The sequence below is a fragment of the Homarus americanus genome, unplaced genomic scaffold, assembly GCF_018991925.1.
Source record: "Homarus americanus isolate GMGI-L3 unplaced genomic scaffold, GMGI_Hamer_2.0 scaffold6164, whole genome shotgun sequence".
NCBI classification, from domain to species: domain Eukaryota; kingdom Metazoa; phylum Arthropoda; class Malacostraca; order Decapoda; family Nephropidae; genus Homarus; species Homarus americanus.
The window spans coordinates 683,579-707,767 of NW_024727421.1; the positions used below are offsets into that span (position 1 = coordinate 683,579).

The window sequence follows — 24,189 nt, forward strand, 5'->3', positions numbered from 1 at the left end:
GGTCATAGAAACAGAAAAAAAATCCTTACCTTGTTTCTGTAAGTTATAAATACTGAACGAACGCTTATGACTGAGAGATACTATTTTTAAACAGTCTCGTTCTAGTAATCTATTAAAAAAAAGAATGAATTTCGTTAAAGATTCTATTGGTTGTGATATTATTAAAAAGTTGGGAGTATTATTACATACGGGGAGTTATTATCAGTTCCCATGATATGATAAACCATTTACATGACGTTTCTCGCTGCTGAAAACCATTACTATATATATTATCAATTAGACGTGTTACAAGGAGTCTTATATCATTATTGTTCATGTGTTTCCGATGCAATTCCCAGTCGCTCGCGTGGAGACTCTGGGAGGTGAAAATTACGTTGTGGTGGACGAGTTGTAGATATATCGATGGTGGCGTCTTGGAAGTCCTTGCCAGGGGTGTAATTTACTTGACTAGTGGCTGTATAAATTATGCCAATGAGACCTAAATTGTTTTAATGTCTCAGGTGCGTCCAGCGGCATTGTAAATTCTCCTCTCTTGAACCTACCTCGGTTATATATGAAGCTAGACATATTTTTCACCAGTGACAATAAACTTATTCATCCCATGCACAGAGAAATGAATTACATACTCAAGTGAAGTTTGCTTTTGTCTCTATTCGTCTGTCTTGTCTGTCTGTCCGTCTGTCTGTTTGCCTGTCTACTTTTGGATTATATTCCTATTTGTGTCATTTTACGTAATCATCCTCCCTTTATTAACATTTACAACTCTGGTATCAATAGTACACTCACTCACCCTCGGAGTCATCACACAGGCAGTTAACACCACCGACCCAACAGTACCTCTGACCGCTATCTTCCGCTGTTATAAAAATCCAGGTTGAGTTTCCAGGCCGACTCACGGCTGGGTAGTTGAGATCCTCTTATGAACCGCCAGATCCTTCCATAAAGCATCGGATCCTCTCTTGGATGCTCCACAGAGCTCTGACAAATCCTTCTCGATCCTGCCATGGACCCTGGGATTCCCTCATGGGCCGCTGGAGCCGCCCGGGGCCCACTGCATTCTCCTTATGCTATTCCTTCTCCATCTCCTATTCCTTCTCATCCATTTCCTATTTCTCTTCCTTCTCCACCTTCTATTTCCCCTCCACCTCCCATTCCTCTTCCTTCTCCAACACCTCCTCTTCTTTCTCCACCACCTCTTCCTTTGCTTCTCCATTTTTTGGTATAATTATCGTCTCGAATATTTTGTGTCCACGTTCATGTTTTTCCTCAGGTGTTATCGTGTTTTCTTTCTGCTCCCACGTTTCATTAACTCGTTCTTAACGGTTTCCTTTCATTACCTCATTTACATATTTATATCCTTTCAATTCTATCTTGATACATGAAAGTATTCTTTCTTCACACATAAAAATCACTTCACAATTGCATTCTGGTTCGTTTATCTTCTTGTTTTTCTTCCTATCCGTTCTCTGTTATCCGGACACTCCATCTAGTTATCCGGATATTGAGGTTATAGCCAACAGCTGCACCCGTCGAAAACATCTCATGACTTCAGTTCCAGAGGACTGTCTTGACTGCTACTCCGCTACATTAATCCCATATCGTACCTGAAGATTTATCCCCGCCCAGGGAATTATGCCATCAGAAATACTTTACAAGACAAGTCTCTAGAGGGAGATTGATGCGTTATCGTTTTCTCTGGAAGAATACTCAAGTACCACTGCAGTGAGTCGCTGGTGGCGGAGCTCAGGTGGTTTAACTCCTCCCAACACGGCCATTATTTTTTCTTAAAGAGCCATAGTTAATTAGCATAAATTGTTGAGGGTTGTGCCACGCCCCAGACACACCTCACTGCTTCTGATGGTTAATATTTGTTTTTGTTCGGGTAATTTTTTTTTAAAGTTTACTCTCGTGTGTTTATTTATAGTTGGTTTGTGTTCAGGATTTTCACTAGAATGTTTGTTTTAGTGAATGGAATACAACTCCGTCGAATTTTCTCAAAGGAAATTAGCATTGTACAGGGTACATTGTACAAGTCCCGTATATCATCCTATTATAACTACAAGTCCCGTATATCATCATATTACAACTACAAGTCCCGTATAACATCCTAATACAACTACAAGTCCCGTATATCATCCTATTATGACTACAAGTCCCGTATATCACCCTATTATAACTACAAGTCCCGTATATCATCCTATTATAACTACAAGTCCCGTATATCATCCTATTATGACTACAAGTCCCGTATATCATCCTATTATGACTACAAGTCCCGTATATCATCCTATTATAACTACAAGTTCCGTATATCACCCTATTACAACTACAAGTCCCGTATAACATCCTAATACAACTACAAGTCCCGTATAACATCCTAATACAACTACAAGTTCCGTATATCACCCTATTACAACTACAAGTCCCGTATATCATCCTATTACAACTACAAGTCCCGTATATCACCCTATTATAACTACAAGTCCCGTATATCATCCTATTACAACTACAAGTCCCGTATATCACCCTATTATAACTACAAGTCCCGTATATCATCCTATTATATCTACAAGTCCCGTATATCATCCTATTATATCTACAAGTCCCGTATATCATCCTATTATATCTACAAGTCCCGTATATCACCCTATTATATCTACAAGTCCCGTATAACGCATAATCTTTGTCTTCCTTCGGTCTCTCTCCGGGTTTAACCTCTTCCACTTGTGTTTATATAATACAATTGTAACACATTCTCGTTCGCTCCATCTTAAAGCCGACGACACGCGCATGCATAACCAAACGTCTACATCCACATACTTTCAGCCACACATACCTTCATTCACACACACACCCACACACACACACACACCCACACACACACACACACCCACACACACACACACCCACACACACACAAACACACCCACACACACACTCATAGCTATTAATTGTCGTCCCTAATCCCCTCTTCAATGTTTCTCGGGCATTTTGACGTTGATTTTAATGCATCCTTCAGAAAAATGTTTTGTAAAATCTTCGATATAAGTGTAGGAGCAGCATTACTCTACCAGCTGCTGCGTCTTAAGAACAAACCTCCTTCCTTCCTTCCTTCCTTCCTTCCTTCCTTCCTTCCTTCCTTCCTTCCTTCCTTCCTTCCCCACCACCTTACATTTCCCCCGTGGGTATCGATCACCCAGCCATAAAACTGTATTGAAAACGAGCCCCCCAAATCTCCTTGTGCCAGGGAAATGCTTTTGTTATTTGAGAAATTATAAGGATATATAGCGACTACGCTACGCCCCTGGGAGGTAATAAATTCTCAACAGTATTTGAATTTATTGAGAGATATCGCCCCCCTCCCCTCACCCTCCCCTGACGTGTGTCGCTGGGAATGCATCCGTCTGTCCTTGGCTGGGTCGGATGAGGCTTTAATTTTGGCAGGGACAAATAGCGCTGATTTGTTTCGTGGCGGAGGTGACTGGCACAAGCTGTGAGCCCTGCTAAACGAGAGTGAGAGAATGTTGTTTTGTTATGAAGCTGCTGGATTTTGTTCTGGCCAAAAGCTTTTGTTCAGGATAAACATTTCTGACCAAGGTGGGGTTGTTAACCATGAGAGTATCTACTGTATGCCATATTATTTATCTGGCCAAGAAAGTTGATTAGATGAAAAAATAAGAGTTGTGTGGCAAGGAATATTCTCTGGCTATGAGTCCTGGCTGGAAGCGTATACCCAGCCAGGATCTTGGCTCAGGGCAGTACATCACCTTATGCCTCGCTCGTCTAGTTGGTAGCTTACCCAAAGAACCCCACGTAGCCTCCTGTACCGCCTCCCCTCCTGTACCACCGCCCCTCCCGTACCGCTCACCGCCCCTCCTTTACCGCCCCTCCTGTACTATCCCCCCCCCCCGCCGCCTGTCAATATCCCCTCCACCACCTTTAATACTTCAAATTATAGTCTCAATTTTAAACATAAATTATTGGTTAAAATTCTCCATTTATAGACAATTGGCTCTGGTGGGTAGTAGAGACATAAGCCAGAGGATCGAATATCTTTTGAGTATAGGTTACGATACAGTATTTGGCAGGTCTTAGATGCTCAACCCACGGGTGTGTCTCATCTTGTCATGTCACTTATAGTTATGATACTTTATGTTTTTTATCATTATCTTATAAGGAGAATTGTTGGCAAAATAAAGACGATTTATGATATGTGTTTACCGAACCATGACACATAATGAAAGGTTGATAAGATAGTTTGAGTGTTAATCGTCTCGTTTCCGATATAATCAGTATAGGTATGAGAGCTGTTAAAACTCCCAAAGCATAATCACTGTAATCATACCAGGTATATCGAAAGGTGGACTCTGAAACCCAGGTTCTAATTACATTGTTAACGTCAGTACACCTGTGTTACGAGCCAACTCCTAGCGTTATGTGACTCAATATACTGTAATAAATTTGTATCACAATATCCATTTTAGTATGTCAATTTTTCAAGTACTATTAAATCATTCCTCGATGAATTTAACCTAAAGTATGATTCAATATTGTATGGTGAAAAGTCTTATGAGTTCATCTTGATAACACAAAGATTTCTCATAGTGTTTTTGTTTACAATATATTTAGTCCAGGTTGCAATAGACTCGTTATGCTGTTATCTCCACCGTTTACATTCTCACGCTTCTGTCGCATATCTGACGGGGTATAACACACACACACACACACACCTCCTGCTGGATGTCGTCACAATAAACGTCAGGAGGATGAGGAAGATGTAAGCCGATACTTGTGTTCTGTGGGTAATACTCGTGACATTTCCTTCAGAGTATTTCGTTAGCATACCTCCACCGACGGAGCTGTGCTGTGAGGGGGGGGTAGAGGATAAGGATGAGGAGGGGGGAGAGGAAGAGGATAAGGAGCAGGGGAGAGGGAGGTAGTGAGAGTGAGGAAGAGGCGAATAAGAAGTTGGAGGTGAGGTAAGGAGAAGATAAGAGGGAGGTGGAGGAGACACAAGTGATATGATGCAGGGGTGGAGAGGAAGGTGACGACGACGAGGGGATAATTTTAGGATATTTTGAGGGAATATTACCAGGTCGTCCGGGGGAAAATATCGGCTTATTTTTAATCAAGAGAAAATATCAACTTTTTTTTGGTTTGATATGTCATGTTTTTTGTTTTTTTTTTGTTCAAGAGAAAATATCCTACTGTTTTTATTTAAGATATCAGTTGGTTTTTCAAGTAGCTGCTGTTCAGTCGATGGTACAGATTTGAATTTGTTCTTATATATTGTTCAGTTCAGTGTGTAATATTTTGTTATTCAGGCGAAGTTGTTTGGCTATTTTTTGCTCTGGTAATGTTTATTTAGACGAAAATACCAGTCCTTTTTTATTCAACTAAGGATATCAGTTCATTTTTACACAAGGAGCAGATATCAGTGACTCTGTTTCTCCCAGGCGAAGATACCATTTAATATTCAAGTAGACGATATCAGTAGTAAGATATACGTCACAGTTTCATGAGGTACATCTGGGTATAAAAAAAGAATCGGTTCATTTACAACTCCCGTTAAATGGTTTCTAAATACTCAGGAGGAGGCGCAAGATAACAGCCATAAACAGAGGACCTTCCCAGCGTATCCCAACCCAAACTAAAATACACCTCACAACTACTGCAGGTAATGAGGGAAAGCGCGTCGCCCTGTAGTGAGGTAGAGCTTAAGTCCATTACTTACGCTCAAAGGCATTTAGTCATTTGCTGTACTCTTAGAACTGTTGTTGATTTCATTGTAGATTACGTTAAATGCTTCACTGTTAGGTTGGTGGGGTTAAAACGTTGTACCGTGACTGGGAGCAGATAGATGCTTGTAAGTGTGTCCCGTTGACCAGACGTGAGGACACAGGATTATAGATTTAAACTCATTTTGCCCATCCCAACCAATCACCATCTACCCACCACATACCCCCTCCTCACCAACTACCCTCCCCCTCCTCACCAACTACCCCCCCTCCTCACCACTACCCCCCCCACCTCCCCCCTCTCCAACCAACCACCCCGCCCTCTCCAACCAACCACCCCTCTCCTCTAGCTAACCACCTACTCACCACACAAGCGCGCAACTCAGCCCGAAATGTAGAGTCCTTCATCAAAGCTAAACCCTTGAGGTACAACTCGTAAACACCATCTAAGTATCGACCTAAAGTTAAAAAAAAATGTTCACGGAGAATTTTAAGTCCCCGTGTAGGAGGTGGTCCCAAGGCAAGCGGATTACCAAGTTGATTTAATTTGGGTGGTACAGGACTGGGTGGTGGTACTGGACTGGGTGGTGGTACTGGGTGGTTGAGACTGGGACTGTGTGGTACTGGTGGTGGTACTGTGGGGTACTGGGACTGTGTGGTGGTACTTGGGACTGGGTGAGACTGGGACAGTGTGGTGGTACTGGGACTGTGTGGTACTGGACTGTGTGTACTGAGACTGGGTGGCGGTACTGGGACTGGGTGGGAGACTGGGACTGGTGGTACTGGGACTGTGTGGTGGTACTGGTGGTGGTACTGGGACTGTGGGGACTGGTACTGGGACTGTGTGAGACTGGGACTGGGGTGGTGAGACTGGGACTGGGTGGTGAGACTGGGACTGTGACTGGGACTGTGTGGTGGTACTGGGACTGGGTGGTGGTACTGGGACTGGATGGTGGTTTTGGGACTGTGTGGTGAAACTGGGACTGGGTGGTGAGACTGGGACTGGGTGGTGAGACTGGGACTGTGTGGTGGTACTGGGACTGGGTGGTGGTACTGGGACTGGATGGTGGTTTTGGGACTGTGTGGTGAAACTGGGACTGGGTGGTGAGACTGGGACTGGGTGGTGAGACTGGGACTGTGTGGTGGTACTGGGACTGGGTGGTGGTACTGGGAGTGGATAGTGAGACGGGGATAGTTAAGAGGTTGCCCCGGATTCACATGTGTGACCTTGTAGGGGCTCGCGTGGTTGGGTAATACTCGAAATGATTCTCGCGGTTAAAACTAAACTTTGTATACAATGAATAAACGAAGCTGAACGAATTTATATCACGGTAAACAAATATTATATCAGGACGACGGAATAAAAGATCTTAATGTATCTAAATTTGGGCTCAGTCACTCCTAATGGGGAAAGGAATGTTGTAGAATAAGGATAAATTATCAGGATAGTGTCTAGGAAAAGGCTACCATAGACATACGTACAGGAGGGGTAACCAAAAGCTATGTGCAAGGTCTATGCATGCTCCCGGTGTGACCCTGGCTTTCTCTCCCTCTCCCTCCAGGCGAGGCCCCTCCCACGCCCGTCCCATCCTCCAATGTGGGCAAGGAGGCCTCCAAGCTCCCCGGCCTTTGGGTCGTCATCATAGTGCTCGTTGCCACTGCATTGCTTGCTCTCAACGTCTCTGCCATTGTCTGTATAGTTAGACGACGACGGAACAAGAGAGCCTCCCCGCCCACTAAGAAGACGCCTCCACCTTCCATATCAGCGTCTGCCATGGCGAAGGCTCTGCCGCTCACGCCCACACAGGGTAAGTTACACCTCCCATAATCTCACCCCGTTGTTTTCTGGTGTTAGACATTCGTTTTTCTTGATTGTTTTTCAGGCCAGCCTCTCCTAGGTGACCGCGAACTGCTGTTGAACCAAGTGTTAGGCGGACGGGGAGACCTGCCCAAGTTGATCATCATCGTGGTAGCCATAGTTGGCACCATGATTGTCATCCTCAACATTGCTCTCGTGATCTGCCTCATACGTAGAAAAAGGGGCAAGAGACGAGAAGACGGTAGGATCCCCTTCAACACATGTGACTCCTATTCCAGCTCCTGTTGAATATATAAACCATCAACCATATCCTCTGACACCACCTCTCCTCCCTCAACACACACGTCTTGACCTTTGACACAAATCTCTACCTCTTACTCACATGACCTCTCCTTCGAATCGCCCTCATCAATCAGTCCTCCTCATCTTACTTCTCCTCTTCATGTTGAGTATTTCCAATTCTTCTTTCATCTCCTACAACCTTCCAATAATCACAACCACATCGAAGTTCTCTCCTTAGACAACCAAAGGCTCGACGCTTACCCCAGCTCCCTTACCCATCATCCTCCCACCTTCAGTACAGCTCCCTTACCCATCATCCTCCCACCTTCAGTACAGCTCCCTTACCCATCATCCTCCCACCTTCAGTACAGCTCCCTTATTCATCATTCAACGTCAGTACAGCCCTTGGACTACGCCCTTCCTCTTTAAGATATACGAGCTCCTCAAACTATCCCCCTTCAGCGCCTTCCTCACACAAGTCTTGCCCAAGTTCTCCGGCAGCACATAACCCCTTGTCGTTCTCCTACCTCAGCACCTCACCTCCCTTCCTCCTTCCACATCATTCCGACTCATTGACATTAACGAAGGGTTCCAGCCGACTAAGTGTCTCTCGAAGGACTAATCTTGCTTTCATTTTCCTTCATTTTACTCCTCTTAATTAAAGCTTGTGTTTCTAGGCTCTTCCTCATCCCGGTTGACGATGTGTTGGTTCTCAAATTGTTGTCCCTCATTGTAGTGTTGGACTCAGAACCTCGACTTGTCTTGCAGTTATGTGTCTAAGTAGAAGAATTTAATCAAAACTTCAATTATTACTGGCAAGGAGTTAAACATCTCTTATACAAGGATGAGAATTTGCCTTTGATTATTGCATTTCTCTTTTTTTTTTACTTGTCTCTCAGTTTGTAGTTTCTTTTGTTTTGATTCTGTCATTATTTTGTTTGTTTTATGTTAGTTGTTGTAAACACTGATTATATTTTCTGTTATGTGTATATAAATATTACATATATTTTTTTTTATTATTTAATTTCTCGATTCACTACCAAGTTCCCAATTCCGAGATGCCGTAAAAGACGTCCCCATGTTATATAGTGCAAGTAATGACCACACCATTTCTTGTTGTTCTCGTAACAGAGGGCAGCGACCAGGCCAGCAGTAAGAGCACCACCAACACCATGTACGCCCCTTCCTCCTACAACGACACCGTGGTGGGCGAGACCCTCTCCTCCATCTCCGAGAAGAGTCGAGAGTCCTACGCACAAGAGGACTCCGTGGTAGACTATGAGGCAAGTACACATAACACTTTCTTGGGTGAGGGATTTACTTTAGTTGGTCTATTAAGGTGTATTTATCCTATTGACGATGTTTGACCCTTTTGGAGTTGATGTTTTAGGTTGTTGAGTCCGTGGTTGAGTCCGTGGTTGAGTCCGTGGTTGAGTCCGTTGTTGAGTCCGGGTTGAGTCCGGGTTGATCACGTCACACTCCCTTGGGTATTTTTCTTCTTCCTAACATCTTGATCCACTCTAGAAGGACTCACCACAGTGATGTCAAATTGCCTAACTATTTAAAAGAAATCTCGCGCTGTGATTTTAATATTAGAGAGAAGCTGTTCACTTTAGACCCAGTCGCTACAATGTTTTATACACGTTTGTATTGTGTGTGGAATTGTTTCAACAGTTCTACCGTTTTTAAATAAGTTTAAAAGTATTATTATTTTTTTGTAATCAAGTCTTTTTGATATGGAGGGAGTTTTATTTATTTTTCGTCCTAACTATAAAAGCATCATGTGAATAAAAGACGTAAAAAATATATATATATAAAAGTGTGGTTGTGTCTGCTACCAGAGTCAGTCAGTATAACCTCGCTGTGTTGATTGTTGCACGATTGTGGTGAATACTGCGTGGAAGTTTCTGTAATATTTGAGAGAGGTACACCCTATGCATAATTCGTGTTGTTGTCTCGAGAACACAATGTTATTAATGCAGGAAGAAATAACGATACAAGCGAATCTATCTATTAATTCATTCCGTCTAACACACAACTCGAGGTTTAGTTGCACTTCGAAGCATTAAGACTTGTTCAATGACTTACTGTGTGATTTTGACGATCGACAATGAACATGAGGTTGATATATGCATTTCTATTTCATATCCTATTCGTAGTAAATCACTGACGTTTTTAAAGTGGCTCCAAATTGTTCAGGACAAGATCAAAACAGGATACGCGAACTACGAGACCTATAGTTTCGGTCAAATCTAACCTATGAAACATTGTACCTATGCCATCTGCTCACTATATGGTAGACACGGCACAGTAGTCTTACCCAACACGGGATCCTCTACCACACGACGACTTCCCATTATTCCATTTTATCTCTTGACACTCGACAGAACCCGACTGTATATTTTCTCCTCTAACTCCTTAAGAACGTATTTACTGGCAGTTGTCAGTTCCTCATCTTGTTACTGACTGTCTTAGGTATCTCTTATCAGCAGTTATCAAAGACTCGTGGTCTCAGAGTCGAGGAAGAGGGGAGGGGGGAGGGGAGAAGTGATTCGTCTTCATTACGGTTGATGGTGGTTCCGATACCTGGGGGAAGGAAGGGTCGTTTCCTATCTTTAGATCTCTATAGTCTCCTGAGCCTACAATAACCGAGTGAAGGAGAGTAACTTATGATCATTAGTGTAAAGGTACGTTTGGTATTATGCAAGATACAACCGAGTATAATAAACTCTTAAGATATCAATAAGTATAATTATCTCTTAGGGTACAGTGAATGATACCCTGAGTGTAATGCTCTCAAATAATGACTAACCTATATAAAGAAACACTGTCATATTATTAAATTAATCACCATTAAGGTATATTAGGGTCTAATGATCTCACTTAAGGTACAATGACATATATAATCCCTAATAAGCTAGGGTGAAGTATGATGATGAGTATTAAAGTATGATAAAGTAGACTGAGGGTAAAAGAGATACAGTACATCATCCAGGAGAGGGCCTCGGGTCTTATACACTTGGCACAGGAGTGGGGACGGCACCCTGATTTATCGTTGAGCTGCAGTGCCAACGCTGACGCTGTCAATTTTTCACGGCCCCCGAGTGAACCTCCTGCTGCTGGCACTGTCTCCTGAAGTTACTGAGGTTACTTAGTGCCTCTCCTCCTACCAGTGGCACTATTACTATGAGTGCCAATACGTCACTAACGGCCCCATCATCATTACAATCAATTATTGCCAATGTTAAAGGTTTCACTACCCTTAAAACCACTACCACCACCATCTTCCATACACAGGACTACACACTGACTCTCACACACACCAGGAACACAAACGGAACACCATGAGTAATAAACCAACACACACACACACACACACACACACACACACACACACACACACACACACACACACACACACACACACGCACACACTCTCCACCACCACCATTCCGCCAGTTTATTTCTTAGACACTAATTTATTTAATTCTCTTGGTCTTTAATTTTCCGGCCCAGGTGTGTCTCCCAGGTAACCTATCTCACATTTTCTTCCCTACCTTTTCCCTCCCTCACTCCCTTCCTTTGATCTCTTTCTCCTTGTCACAGGTAAGATAGTATCCCACCTGTAGAAGAGCGAATGTCCCTTAATAAGTACCTGTAAATGTTAGATAGCATAGGAAAAAATACCGCCATCCATGTTGACAAAGAAATGTTATGTGATGAAGTGAATTTTATCACCAGGTAAGTGACTAGTGTGTGTGGGGGGGTTGTAGGTACGTGGGTCTTACGATTAACAAGTGAGAACTGTTCCTGTTTTAAGAATTATTGGAAAAAAAAATTACTTTCAAATACGATATTATGGTCGGCTGAACGTCTCATATTGGCTTCAACCTAATTAAGCTTAATTTAACTACTAGAATTGAGATTAGGTTATGTTATGTTAGGTTAGGTTAGGTTAGGTTAGGTTAGGTTAGGTTAGGTTTGCTTTTAAGTTGTTCCTTGAGGCTCCTCCAGAAGACCTCTTGAAGCTCCAGCGAGGCCCTTCCTGTAGGCGTCTCAGAGTGTCAGGGAGTCATTACTGTTTGCAACTGACACTCGTATATTGTTTTCCTCACAACACAACACAGAAGACATTGAGGTCATGTGTGACTGCAACAAACTTGTCAACAACGAATGATACTATTGGCTTATATGTCTTAGAATTATTAAATAAAAACTATATAATCCAGAATATTAGAAAAATTGTTTGATATTTTGCGGATTGTTTACCTATATTTACAGGATCGTCTCGTCGTTGTGTAGTAAATAGACAATGTTCAGACCTCCTGTGTTGGGTGGGATAGCTGACGTACAAGAAGTTATTACAATATTGTACACTAAGAAGAAATTCAATTTACCCGCATTGTTCTGAAGATAACCAGGAAATAAAAAATAAATAAATGTAACTCAAGTAGAGAGATTTCTACACTAGAGAACGTAGGTAAATATTAAGTAGAAAGGAAGAGTAAATTGTATATATATATATATATATATATATAATTGACGTAAACAACCTCTCCATCTGGATAAACAATACTTAGGCGAGAGAAAAACTAAAAAAAAAAAAAATCAGGCCGTCTAAATCTGAAAATCCTGGTAAATCCACAGTTACCGATATGAGAATTTTGTGTGGCTGACATAAACTCCCCGTGTGAGTGTCGGAGCATCAAATATCCTCACCAAGAGAAGTCTTATATTGGATTAAACTCATGAAAGAAAATATTTTACGAGCGTGTAACTCCTCAGCGTGTTGGGCAGCGCCGCCAATACTCTCGAGACACGGCGAGGACTCCCCCCTCTAGTACCCCAACTACTTATGTGTTATATAAACGGTATCTGTCTGTTGGAGTGAAGTGGTGGTATTTTCTCTTCGTTTACATATCAAGAGTTCCTTTTATATCTTTTTAATACGTTATTCTTAAGCTTCAGACCGATAGATACGTTACTTAGTGCATCTCTCTACTCTATTTTTTATGCTGTATAACCCTATCTACTCCTCCCCTATGAGCAACACCTGACCCATCTTATCATTAAATTAAGTAATATTCTTGTAAACAGACGTACTGTACCCGTAACTAAATTAATGCCTAACCTCTACAGCGATGGTGGTGTTATATCAAATCCATAAGCGCAGTACATAACAATTAACACAGCCCTCACGAGTAACGTAACACACAGCAATAGGTAACTGATATCTGTCACAGTAAGTTGGAATGAAGTGTCTCCCTAAGAATCTGTTACAAAGTTTCCTGTTCCTTCATTACAACTTTCACCAACTCTGATTATTGCGATTTAAAAGCTCCTGGTGTAGTTTCGCACCCCCACACACAAGAAGAACTAGGACGATAAATTGACGTCACTTATAAAATACAGACCCCAGGTATTGCGTCTTGGCTCGCTGCTATTAATGACGTCACACGGGTTTGTTTATATCTCTCAGGATTCAATAAATGAGCAAGACAGAAAGTGCATGATTGTGTTTATTGATGTAAACACTGTAACTGTAACAAGGACTGACACACGAACAGAGACAGTTTTACGTATCTCAATATGATTAGACAGATTTTTCTTTAAATTGCTTTTATATTTTCATAACATTAAATTTCATATCCTCAAGTAAAGTAAATCAGAATACTATTACATTAAGTCTTTTAACTACTTGTACCAACATGATCTGATGCCCCACATACTATTTATTTTTTTGTAAACACTATGATTTAATTTCAGTATTCGTCATAAACCAAGACGTCTTTTATTCTTGCATCAAACAGATAATCTTCTTTAACTGTAATGGTTTAGTTTCATCATGTCAGAAGAGTCTTGTCACCACACAGTATCCTCACCATAGATGAGTTAAGGTCTTTCTTATTTTTACCTTTTTCTTCTTAAGGAAATAATTAGATAACATATTTCTGTACCTCTAAGACTAAATAGACGTGTGTTCCAGCCTCCAGATCTCCATATTTTTTTTGCCAGGGTTGTTAAACATAAGAGTAGCGAACTGGATGAACCATAATTTGGATGATAAATTTCTACCATTTTACTATTATTTATCTATCTTAAGACTTTTCTATGACCTTTTTTCCCTGCAGGATATACACTAAAATATAAGAGTTTTCTTCCTCTTCAAATCTGCTTTATCATCTTTTACTTCAGGAAGAAAATATCATTAATTAACTTTCCTCGACATTCAAGACTCCGCCTGACCTTCATCTTCTCCTTCAGAATACGTCGCAATACCCCAGTGCTCCCCCGGGTCACTTATCTCCGTGTCACGTGCACTCAGGTTACTTTGTCCCTGGTCAGGTCCTTCTGTATGACCAATATGATCTTCTCTATGGCTGTGTAAGTGGTGACCGACGACCCTGGCTGCCGTTGCTCTTGTGGTACAGTTCAACCTCATTCATTCTACCTCCAAAGTGTGGGGGGATGGGGGAGGGGAGGGAAACGGGGATGGTGAGGGAGAGGAGGGAGACGGGATGCTGGGGGAGAGGAGGGAGACGGGATGGTGAGGGAGTGGGAGAGAGTTCGGAAGGTCTAATTGATGATGGAGGAGGAGGAGGAAGAGGGGTGGAATGGGAATGGTCAGTAAGGAGACTGTTGAAGAGAACAGATGGTATGAAATTGGTAGCGAGAAAGAGATAATATTGCAATACAAAACTAATGATGAAAAAAGCGTTGTTTAGAATGTAATGTAGCAACAATATGATGTACTTTATGGAGTCTTACAAACATCTTATTCATGGCTGATTTATTACTCACTAACAGAGTATTCTCGAGAGTATTCCCCTTAATGATGTCATAGAAGGGATATACGTATAAGCCATCACGTGCCACAGATAATATTCCCCCCTTGATGTACGGTAACGATGCTGCTAGTTAAGTGTGAAGGAGAATAGTCCCAGTAGACCATCTTGATACTCGTGTTTAAATGGTCCATGAAGTGTAAGTTAATATTGGAAGTGAGATATGATGCGAATGATGGACTCATGTAGGGTGAAATATGAAGGAGGGTTAAAATGGGATTCGAACTTTGATTTAACGTTTATGGAGATGTGATTCGAGCAGTTTTAGGTTGAGGCAAATTATACTTTGAACGAAATAAGACAAATGAGAGAAGAAACAAAATTAATATAGCATTGGGTATAAAATTAGGTGAGGAAATATGGGAAAGATATATAAATAGAATAGGGAAACAAAGCGAATAGAATAATGACTTTGATAACCAAATGGGGACTTAAGGCAGTAAAAAAAATATGCTACAATGAAAATGAATAAGAGACTTGTAAAAAAAATATGTAAATTACGAATCAAATAATATATCGTAGGATGCAATAATGCCACATCCCCCTCACCCCTCAAAGAAAAAATAATGGATTGGTAAACGAATGAAGAGGATTTGCTGATCACCAATATGAGCCACTAATCTACTAATGACGCCCACTTCCCTTGCCCTCAGCTGCCTGCCTACCCAATCTGCTTCACGCACACACACTAATGTCAGCAACAAACCACGACCACACACACACACACACACACACACACACACACACACACACACTCTCCACCGTACTCTTATCTATATATCAGTTTTTTTTTACTGCTTTACATCTGAATTTGCTTAACCTTCCCCCCCTCCCCCCTCGAGTATACTCATCCCTTTTGCGGATTCGTAACCCCTTGAAGTGTGGAAAGTTTTGTTTGTCGACGTAACCCGATCGCCTTTCCGCTTCTATTTTTTTGCCGCGTGTTGGGAGAATAGCTTCCCAGTTTGATCCTAATACTAAATAAAACCTTATTTGACCCCGTTCATATGGTTTTGTTGACTTTAAAACTAATTACAAATATAACTCCTTGGTTTTTTAACTTTTATGGATACCGTGACCCTTAAATAGTCGTTTGGTGAATTAATAAGACAATTGAGTGACTTCCGTTTTCACGTAGATAATTTTATTTGTTAATACTTTATATTTTGTATTATTTTGAGTTATATGGTATTTGTGTGATCTTAGACTATGCATTATATATCCAGTGTGCTCTCATTATCTACCTTTCCCCCTTGCCATCCTCTCATTCTTAAGAGCAGGTGTTGCATTTTCTTACCTGTGTCTTAATTATTTTCCTGACACAGTAACCCTCTACCTGCACTTCCTCCACCTTGTTTCAACTATCCGTCTATTATTTGGGTATCTCTCGTCTCCCCTACCCCACTCCAGTCACTCTTATCTATTTTTTCCTCCTCTATTTCTCTCTGTCGCCAATTCCTTGTCTCCTTATACCTTCTTCCAGTCTTTATTTCTCTTCTAATCCTTTATACGTTCCTTGACTTCCCCTGTTCATCCTTTCTACACCATAACGCACCCACAGGCACCCTCAGGACCCTCGTCTTCCCCCCTCGCTATCTCTACACAGTCTTTCTCCTTATCCGTCTGTTCCCCTTCTTTTACCTCTTAATGTCCTTCCTATTCTGTCTATCTCTAGTCTCTTAGCCCATCAATCTCTCTCTCTCTCCCCTTCCTTCAACATCTTATCCCTTTCATCTCTTCCCCATTTCGTTTGTCTTCAGTGTCTTAACCCCGTTTATCCTCCCCCTTCCATCTATCTCCATCCCATTAACCATTTCCGTCTCTCCTTTATATCAACCTCCTGTTCCCTTAACCTCTCTTCCTCTTCCTTTAATCTCTCTACCTCCTTCCTACATTCCATCGCCATCTACCATCCTCCCTCTCCTATATCATCACCTCCCGTATACATCTTTCACATCCACTAACCCTCATGTTCTTCGTCTCCTCACTTTGTACAGGAGCAGACCCACAAGCACGCTGCCTCCACCTACCTCATCGACCAGATTGAACCGCCTCCTGAGTACGCTAGCCAGACGCCCTCGCAGCCCTCCAGCGCCGCCTACGATCCCCAGGAGGACGATTACGCCGAGGTCCTACGTAGGAACGCTTACAATCACCAACTGGGTAAGTAGTAAGATGAAATTCCTTGTAATCATTGCATAGGATTTTGACTGGCTTTGAATAGGGAGGGAGGGGGCGCTTATAATTAGCAGGTAAGGTGTTTCGGGTGTAATATATGCAGAGGGAGAAGCGTAAATATCTATAATCGGCATGAAAGGACCTTCCTAGCTTTTAATAGGGAAGTAACGCTAGTGATTATTACCCTTGGTAGAAGTAATAGATGTAGGGGTTGGTTTGGTTAGATTTGGTTAGGTGATTTCTGACTTGGAGAGAACACCTTTAACCTTCACAGACATATTTTATAGGTGAGGAAGGCAAAATATATCCACCAGCTGAGAGAATAAGAGTTACGGTTAATACATTGAGCTTCATCTGCACACAAATACTTTGGTTAAGGACAAGTGGGTGTTGAGTAAGTTGTAGGGAAATAAATAGTCAAGCTGATAGATATATAATTATTAGGTAACTTGGCTTCAGGTGGTATAATTCTCTGGGTAATAGCAAGTGCCCAACTGTTGTGTTATGAAGGTGAGGTGGATGAGTTTAGGGGTCAAGTCAAGGGTTCAGAGTCAGGATCATATTCGAGGATCTAAGTTGGGTTCGTTCCTGTCATGGTCCGTATCGCACCCTCGCCCTCCACACCTCACCCTCGGTCTCCACACCCCACCCTCGCCCTCCACACCCCACCCTCGCCCTCCACACCCCACCCTCGCCATCCACCCCACCCTCACCCTCCACCCACCCCTCGCCCTCCACCCCACCTCCCCTCCACCCACCCCTCGCCCTCCACCCTCACCCTCCACCCCCCCCTCCTCTCCACACCCCAGCCCTCAACCTCCATAACCCCACCCTCTCCCTCTGCGTCCCACCCTCGCTCTCCACACCCCACTCCCGCCTCCTCGCCCCACCCTCACCTTCCACACCCCACCCTCACCCTCCACCCACCCACACCCCACCCTCACTCTCCCCACCCTCCCTCCTCACCCCCCCTCCCCCTCCACACCCCACCCTCACCCTCCACCCCACCCCTCGCCCCCACACCCCACCCCTCGCCCTCCACCCCCCACCCTCGCCCTCCACATCACAGCCCTCACACACACACACACACACAGACAGACATACACTCGCTACATAAAGTATACGAGTATGCAAGGTGGCGTCCGACGGATGTCAAAATGAACACTGCGACTCCTATTGTCTTAGGAGTGTCAAAATCCTTCGTTCGTTGTCATAATGTCTAGCCCCCAAAAATTGCAGAATACTTTATGTTCTAATTATGAGATTTTACCAAGCATATTTTTCTTCTCCTGCTGTGTTGTGGTGCTCAGATTCTGCTGATGTCATTCTTGGACAAATTGTGAATGACTGCTCTATTTCTCATTTTGTTCTCTCTCCCCTTTCAGGTAAAGTGACTCCAAGGCCGCCCTCCCGTGCTACGCACTACAGCACCTCGCCAGAAACTCGTGGCTTCCTTAGCTTCTCCTACACGCCCTCCCCCACTGGTGTACCCAACGGCGCTGCCCAGTACCACGCCGGTGGTCCCTCCGTCACCCTAGGGCTTCACGACCACGGCTACCCGGCTGATATAGGAAACATGAGTATCGAGGGAATTGATCACGCCCACGCTCTGCAGTCGCTGGGGCTGGACTCCGACCCTCCTCCTTCCCTTGGGCTGGAGCAACACTCTATCCCCTCAGAGCACCCCAGCCTCACGTTAGATCCACACTCCATCACCATAGACCATCCCGTCATTGCCGTCACAGACTTCTCCAACAGAAATGGGGACCTCAGAGTTCAGCCGACGAGCCTCTCTACATTCAATCCTAACCCATCACCTTCCTCCTTCAGCGAGTCCGATCTCGAGGGACATTTGGTATGACTGTAAGCAGGCCCGCTACCCATAGGGAGGGCGGTAACCTGCTAAGCTACTTCTTCTCAGAGCTCCAGAGCAGCGCGGCAGTACCTGTGTGGAAGCGACCTATGATGCTTGCGTATCTCCAGACTCCAGCTATGAGGCACTTGGATAATGAGTCCTGGACAGACAGTCAGGTTCTGTGTGCGCTGGCCAGATGAGAGAAATCAAGCATTCGTGACATCAGGGAGAATATGTAGTTATTCGCTAATTTGCTTGAAATAACCAAAGAATTTTTCTGACCTTAAAAACTGCATTTCAGTAACGCATGTGTACTTTTATGCGAATATAAAAGAAATATTGGCTTTAATATGCATTTTTTTGCATAATCTATGTATGAATTGTTGTACTGATATAGCGTGTGACCCTGTGTGTTGTGAACCAGTGTGTGAGGGAAGACAAGAGAGGTTGTTATAAGTAAACACTTTTGTATTAACGTGACAAGTCAGACCTTATTATACAATAGCCAACTTTCCTACGAGAACCACGTGCAGGGAACAATTTGTCTTCGTTAGTCGATAATGGAAGGCGTGAGTTGGCTGGAGGCCTGAAGGTGCAGGATGCTGACAGATGTGTTAAATCTAGTGCTCTCATGGTGCACTACACCACAGTACGTTGTTGCTCTTTTTCTCTTGTAGCGCCACCAAGAACTAGTGTTCCTCTAAGTTTCCTGCAATGCTAAGAAGACTTGATTTTTGCTCTCTTCCTACATTATTACTACAGACGGGCGTTTCTGACATTTTCTTGCAGCATCACAGAAAAGTGGCGTCTCGTTATTTTTTGCAACACAAACAAGAAAGTGCTGCTTTAACTCCTTGCATCAAATCGAAGAACAAATGCTGATGGTTCCTTGCAACAATTGATAACTGTAATTGTTGTTTGTTTTTTTGCAGAACCACGGAAACCCATAGGACTTGACGAGTATGTGTGTGTGAAAACTTTCCCCATAAGACGATGTTCATGGCTAACTGTGATGTACCTTCGCTTTCAACTTCCAAGTTTTTCTATGAATTACCAGTGATGAGGCTGGTGCGATGTTTCTTGTGTACTCATTCTTATAAAAACTCATAGAATGTTTTCCTAACATGAAAGAGTGAAATGTCCGCATGATACAGAAAAGAGTCCTAAAGTCATGTCATAATTATCCAAAAGAAAATACTGTATAAATAACCGACTGTTTCATATATATATATATATATATATATATATATATATATATATATATATATATATATATATATATATATATATATATATATATATATATATATATATATATCGGAAGTAAATTTGATACCCCGCCAAACTCACCCAGCATTTTCCAGGAAGAAATCCAGGCAGATCCTTTTTCTCTTGCCGAGCTTCTCCAGGGGATTAAATCCTAAGGCTCCTCCCCCAGTTGCGACCCACCTGCGTGTCGACCTGGAGTGGCGCTGTCTAGTTTGTTGTAATTGGAAGAAATCCCCTGACTTAGCCGGTGACATCAGTGCCGAAGCCCCAGAGAAGACCCGAGCGGCACCGGCTGCTTCAGGGAGGAGGAAGCAAGATGAGATGAGGAAAAAGTATAGCTTGTGGACGATCCATCAAATATTACAGTGCTAAGGAGAAAACTTGAAGGGGAAGAACTGGCATATTCAGCAACCGGTTACCGAAGCAGATGAAATTTACAGTAGTGATCAAAACAAAAATTCACATAACAAAAAGATATTGTCCGTGATGATCTGGTCAAAACTGGTGTCTTATGAATGAAGAATAGAACTGAGGTTCGGATATCTTAGGGAGCACCCTGAAGACGGCCAGTCCTGGTGGCCTTGGTTAGTCTCAAGGTGCAAGGTCTTGTTACCCTTGCTGGATGGAACCAAGTAAAGGCGTTTAAAGATTATTTCCGAGTAGTTATATTAACTAAATTCCTAATCTTTATTTATGTCTGCATTTTTTGTATTTCTAAAAGTCTGTTAAAAATAGAAGATTTATTATCATGTCATAATATTGTATTTATACTGTGAATAAGAAAAATATTTAAAGTGTTGACAGCTATTAAGATAATGATTGCAATATTATTTTTGGAGACTATGGTAAGCTTTGTTGCTATTACTAAAATTCCTATGTATATACATATTTATACATATTTGTATTGTGCTTGTACGACAGAGTTTATCAAAATTATTGACTATGTTGTGAGAAAGAACTTTCCGATAACATCTCAAGAAGCTGAGCATTTTTCGAATATTTTCACTATGATAAATATTTGAAATTAAGAAATTAAAAACAGCTGAAAATCCTCAATAAAAACGAAAAAAAAATAAAACTTCGAAAAAATAAGGACGTTCGGGAGGTGGACGCGGAAATGGCATTTGAGGAGAACTTCTCCCTGTGTACAAGAGTCTGGTGGTGTGGGATCCTCCGTCACCATGAGGGAACCACAATATGTACAGGTTTATACAATTGTCCTTTTCGATATGTGAAAAAAAAAAAAATCTAGGAAGGCGAGAACCTCGGCTCACAAACAATGTCGGACATCAGACGAGTCATATTATGTGAATAGTGTAAAACTTTTGTGTGTATGAGTGTGTGTGTTGAAGAAACCTCACAAACTCCCTCTTGTTTATATACATAAATATATATATATATATATATATATATATATATATATATATATATATATATATATATATATATATATATATATATATATATATATACCCCAACCTTAAAACAATGACAAACTTTACGATGGATTATAGTATAAAATAGCTATGATTCATGTTTTTTATACCATGTTTTCTATCGACAAGGCTTTTGGTTACCGAAACCATTTAGGGCGGGAACCTGCCTAGCTCTACCTGTATACTAAGGAAGCCGCGCTGGCCCCTTGAAACGTATATATAAATACATATATATATATATACTGTACTTAATTACATCTTTGTGAGTTCATATCACGTTTCTCAATGTTGCATCTCTGTGCGTTTTTATATTCTGAATGGAGGCTACACTGAGCCTCCACCTTCCCTCCCCCCTCACCGCCGGGTATTAAAGGAACGCTCTCCTGTGTGGCTTGGTATGTCATTGTACTGTCAAATGTCAAGATACAGTAATCATGGTGTGTTAGACCAGGACTATCATGGTGTGTGGTGTTACGACTATCATGGTGTGCTGGACCAGGACTATCATGGTGTGTTGAACCAGGACTATCATGGTGTGTTGGACCAGGACTATCATGGTGTGTTGAACCAGGACTATCATGGTGTGTTGGACCAGGACTATCATGGTGTGTTGGACCAGGACTATCATGGTGTGTTGGACCAGGACTATCATGGTGTGTTGGACCAGGACTATCATGGTGTGTTGAACCGGGACTATCATGGTGTGTTGGACCAGGACGATCATGGTGTGTTTGACCAGGACTGTCATGGTGTGTTGGACCAGGACTATCATGTGTGGTGTCGACTTATCATGGTGTGTACCAGGACTATCATGGTGTGTGTGTGTAGTGTTGACCTGGACTACTGGTGTGTTGGACCAGGACTATCATGGTGTGTAGTGTTGGACCAGGACTATCATGGTGTGTAGTGTTGGACCAGGACTATCATGGTGTGTGGTGTCACGACTATCATAGTGTGTTGGACCAGGACTATCATGGTGTGTGGTGTCACGACTATCATGGTGTGTTGGACCAGGACGATCATGGTGTGTTGGACCAGGACGATCATGGTGTGTTGGACCAGGACTATCATGGTGTGTTGGACCAGGACTATCATGGTGTGTAGTGTTGGACCTGGACTATCATGGTGTTTGGGGTCACGACTATGATAGTGTGTTGGGCCGCTACAGTGATGTAAGCCACTAGTGAGTTATAAACCAAACTCACTACAGTCACTGGAGTGTGCGAGGTGCAGGGTGAGACAAGAGAGTGCCGTGTGAGCGAGGCCGGGGTGTGCTACCATGGCCCTGTGTGCCATAGTCGCGTAGGTGTATCGTGCCGCTGCTAGTGCCCCCCCCCCCCACCCGTATGGTAACCCCGGAGCCATATTACATATAATTGTTAGAGCTTTTTGTAGTGTAATATCTCCAGTTGCTGAAAATAACCTCCCTGGACTTTTGTTCCGTTTCTGCGCGTTACTCGCTCAATTTTCTCATATTTATACTTTCTAAATCTGTCCGCCTTTACGGGTAACTCTCTCTCAGTCTTAACCCAGTCATCTAATATTTTCCACAATTACTGTCTCTTGCTATTTCACGTTTTGCTACTGGTTTGTTTGTTTCCTTAGATCTGTTTATGAAGTTATATCTTTTCAAGTTATATATATATATATATATATATATATATATATATATATATATATATATATATATATATATATATGCTGACTAACCCACAAGGAAGAAACACAAGTTCTAAAGCGCTTTCATTAATAATTCTTCGAGTCTGTACTCACCCCGAAGATGTGGTCTAACTGCTAGAACGTACCTACAGTGATTTACTTGCATATATATATATATATATATATATATATATATATATATATATATACTGTATATCGCCCTTAACAGTAATCAATATTCAAAGTCAATCAACGCAAGAGTCGAGTTTCATCATAGCTCAAAATTTCCATTTACCAAAAGAAAAAAAATTCAAACCCTCGTGTTAGTTTATCATTTGAGTTGCCGAGGTTGACATGTACATTAACCTTTTTTCCATATCTGATTTTATTTTTCTGAATATTTTTATTGTGGGCTTCCCATTGTTTCAGATCTTATTCATTCACTAACTACTCTTCATTATTTATTCTGTATTCCTTTTGTAACCATTTATCCGATCTTCGTTCCATCATGTGTCAACTTCCTCATTCGATCGCCATTCCCACCGAACACCCCCCGTCCCCGTTGCAGATTCTTTGGCTAATAATATAAAATTTTCTACTGAACTTGCGGTCTCTCGCTCTCCTACCCACACTTGAAGGCTCTATTATAAGAAAAGACTCGCGTGTAACTTAAACGAAAAACTTATTGTGTTCTTGTTGCAGGTTATTTACATCACATTTAATGACCAACAAGACGGGAATTACTACAATGTATGAAAATAAAATCAACCATGTAATTTTTTTTAATTTGATGATGTATAGGAAGAATGTCTCTTGTTATTGTTCATGAGTTATTTTGAAAATTTAAAGTCGATTGAAAGAAGAAAAAACGAGCTTTCTCACTATGCTAGTCACACCAACATGAATTCTTCACCGTACCAACACAAACCCGCTACCAAAGAAGGTGATTTTTTTTATCTGTGTTTGTTATGATATTTTGGAATACATAGAAGGAACGATTTTTTTGAATATTTTGCTGGCTGATGTCCTCCTTAGATAACGGGGATTTTATATCCTTGGTATCTTACGGAACATTGGTCATTATCAGCATTGTTTTTAATATTTTGAA

At 42.0% G+C, this 24,189-nt stretch overlaps 1 protein-coding gene across 1 annotated transcript in view; it reads left to right on the plus strand.

Moving 5' to 3' along the window:
• The window catches only part of LOC121865842 (nephrin-like), a 121,365-nt gene extending 100,319 nt beyond the window's left edge, over positions 1-21,046 (plus strand). The window contains exons 15-18 of the mRNA XM_042365392.1: positions 7,301-7,546; positions 8,971-9,122; positions 16,682-16,847; positions 18,248-21,046. Of these exons, the coding sequence (XP_042221326.1) occupies positions 7,301-7,546; positions 8,971-9,122; positions 16,682-16,847; positions 18,248-18,723 (1,040 nt within the window). The 3' untranslated portion in view covers positions 18,724-21,046. The remainder of the gene's footprint in view (positions 1-7,300; positions 7,547-8,970; positions 9,123-16,681; positions 16,848-18,247) is intronic.
• The last annotated feature ends 3,143 nt before the right edge of the window (positions 21,047-24,189 follow it).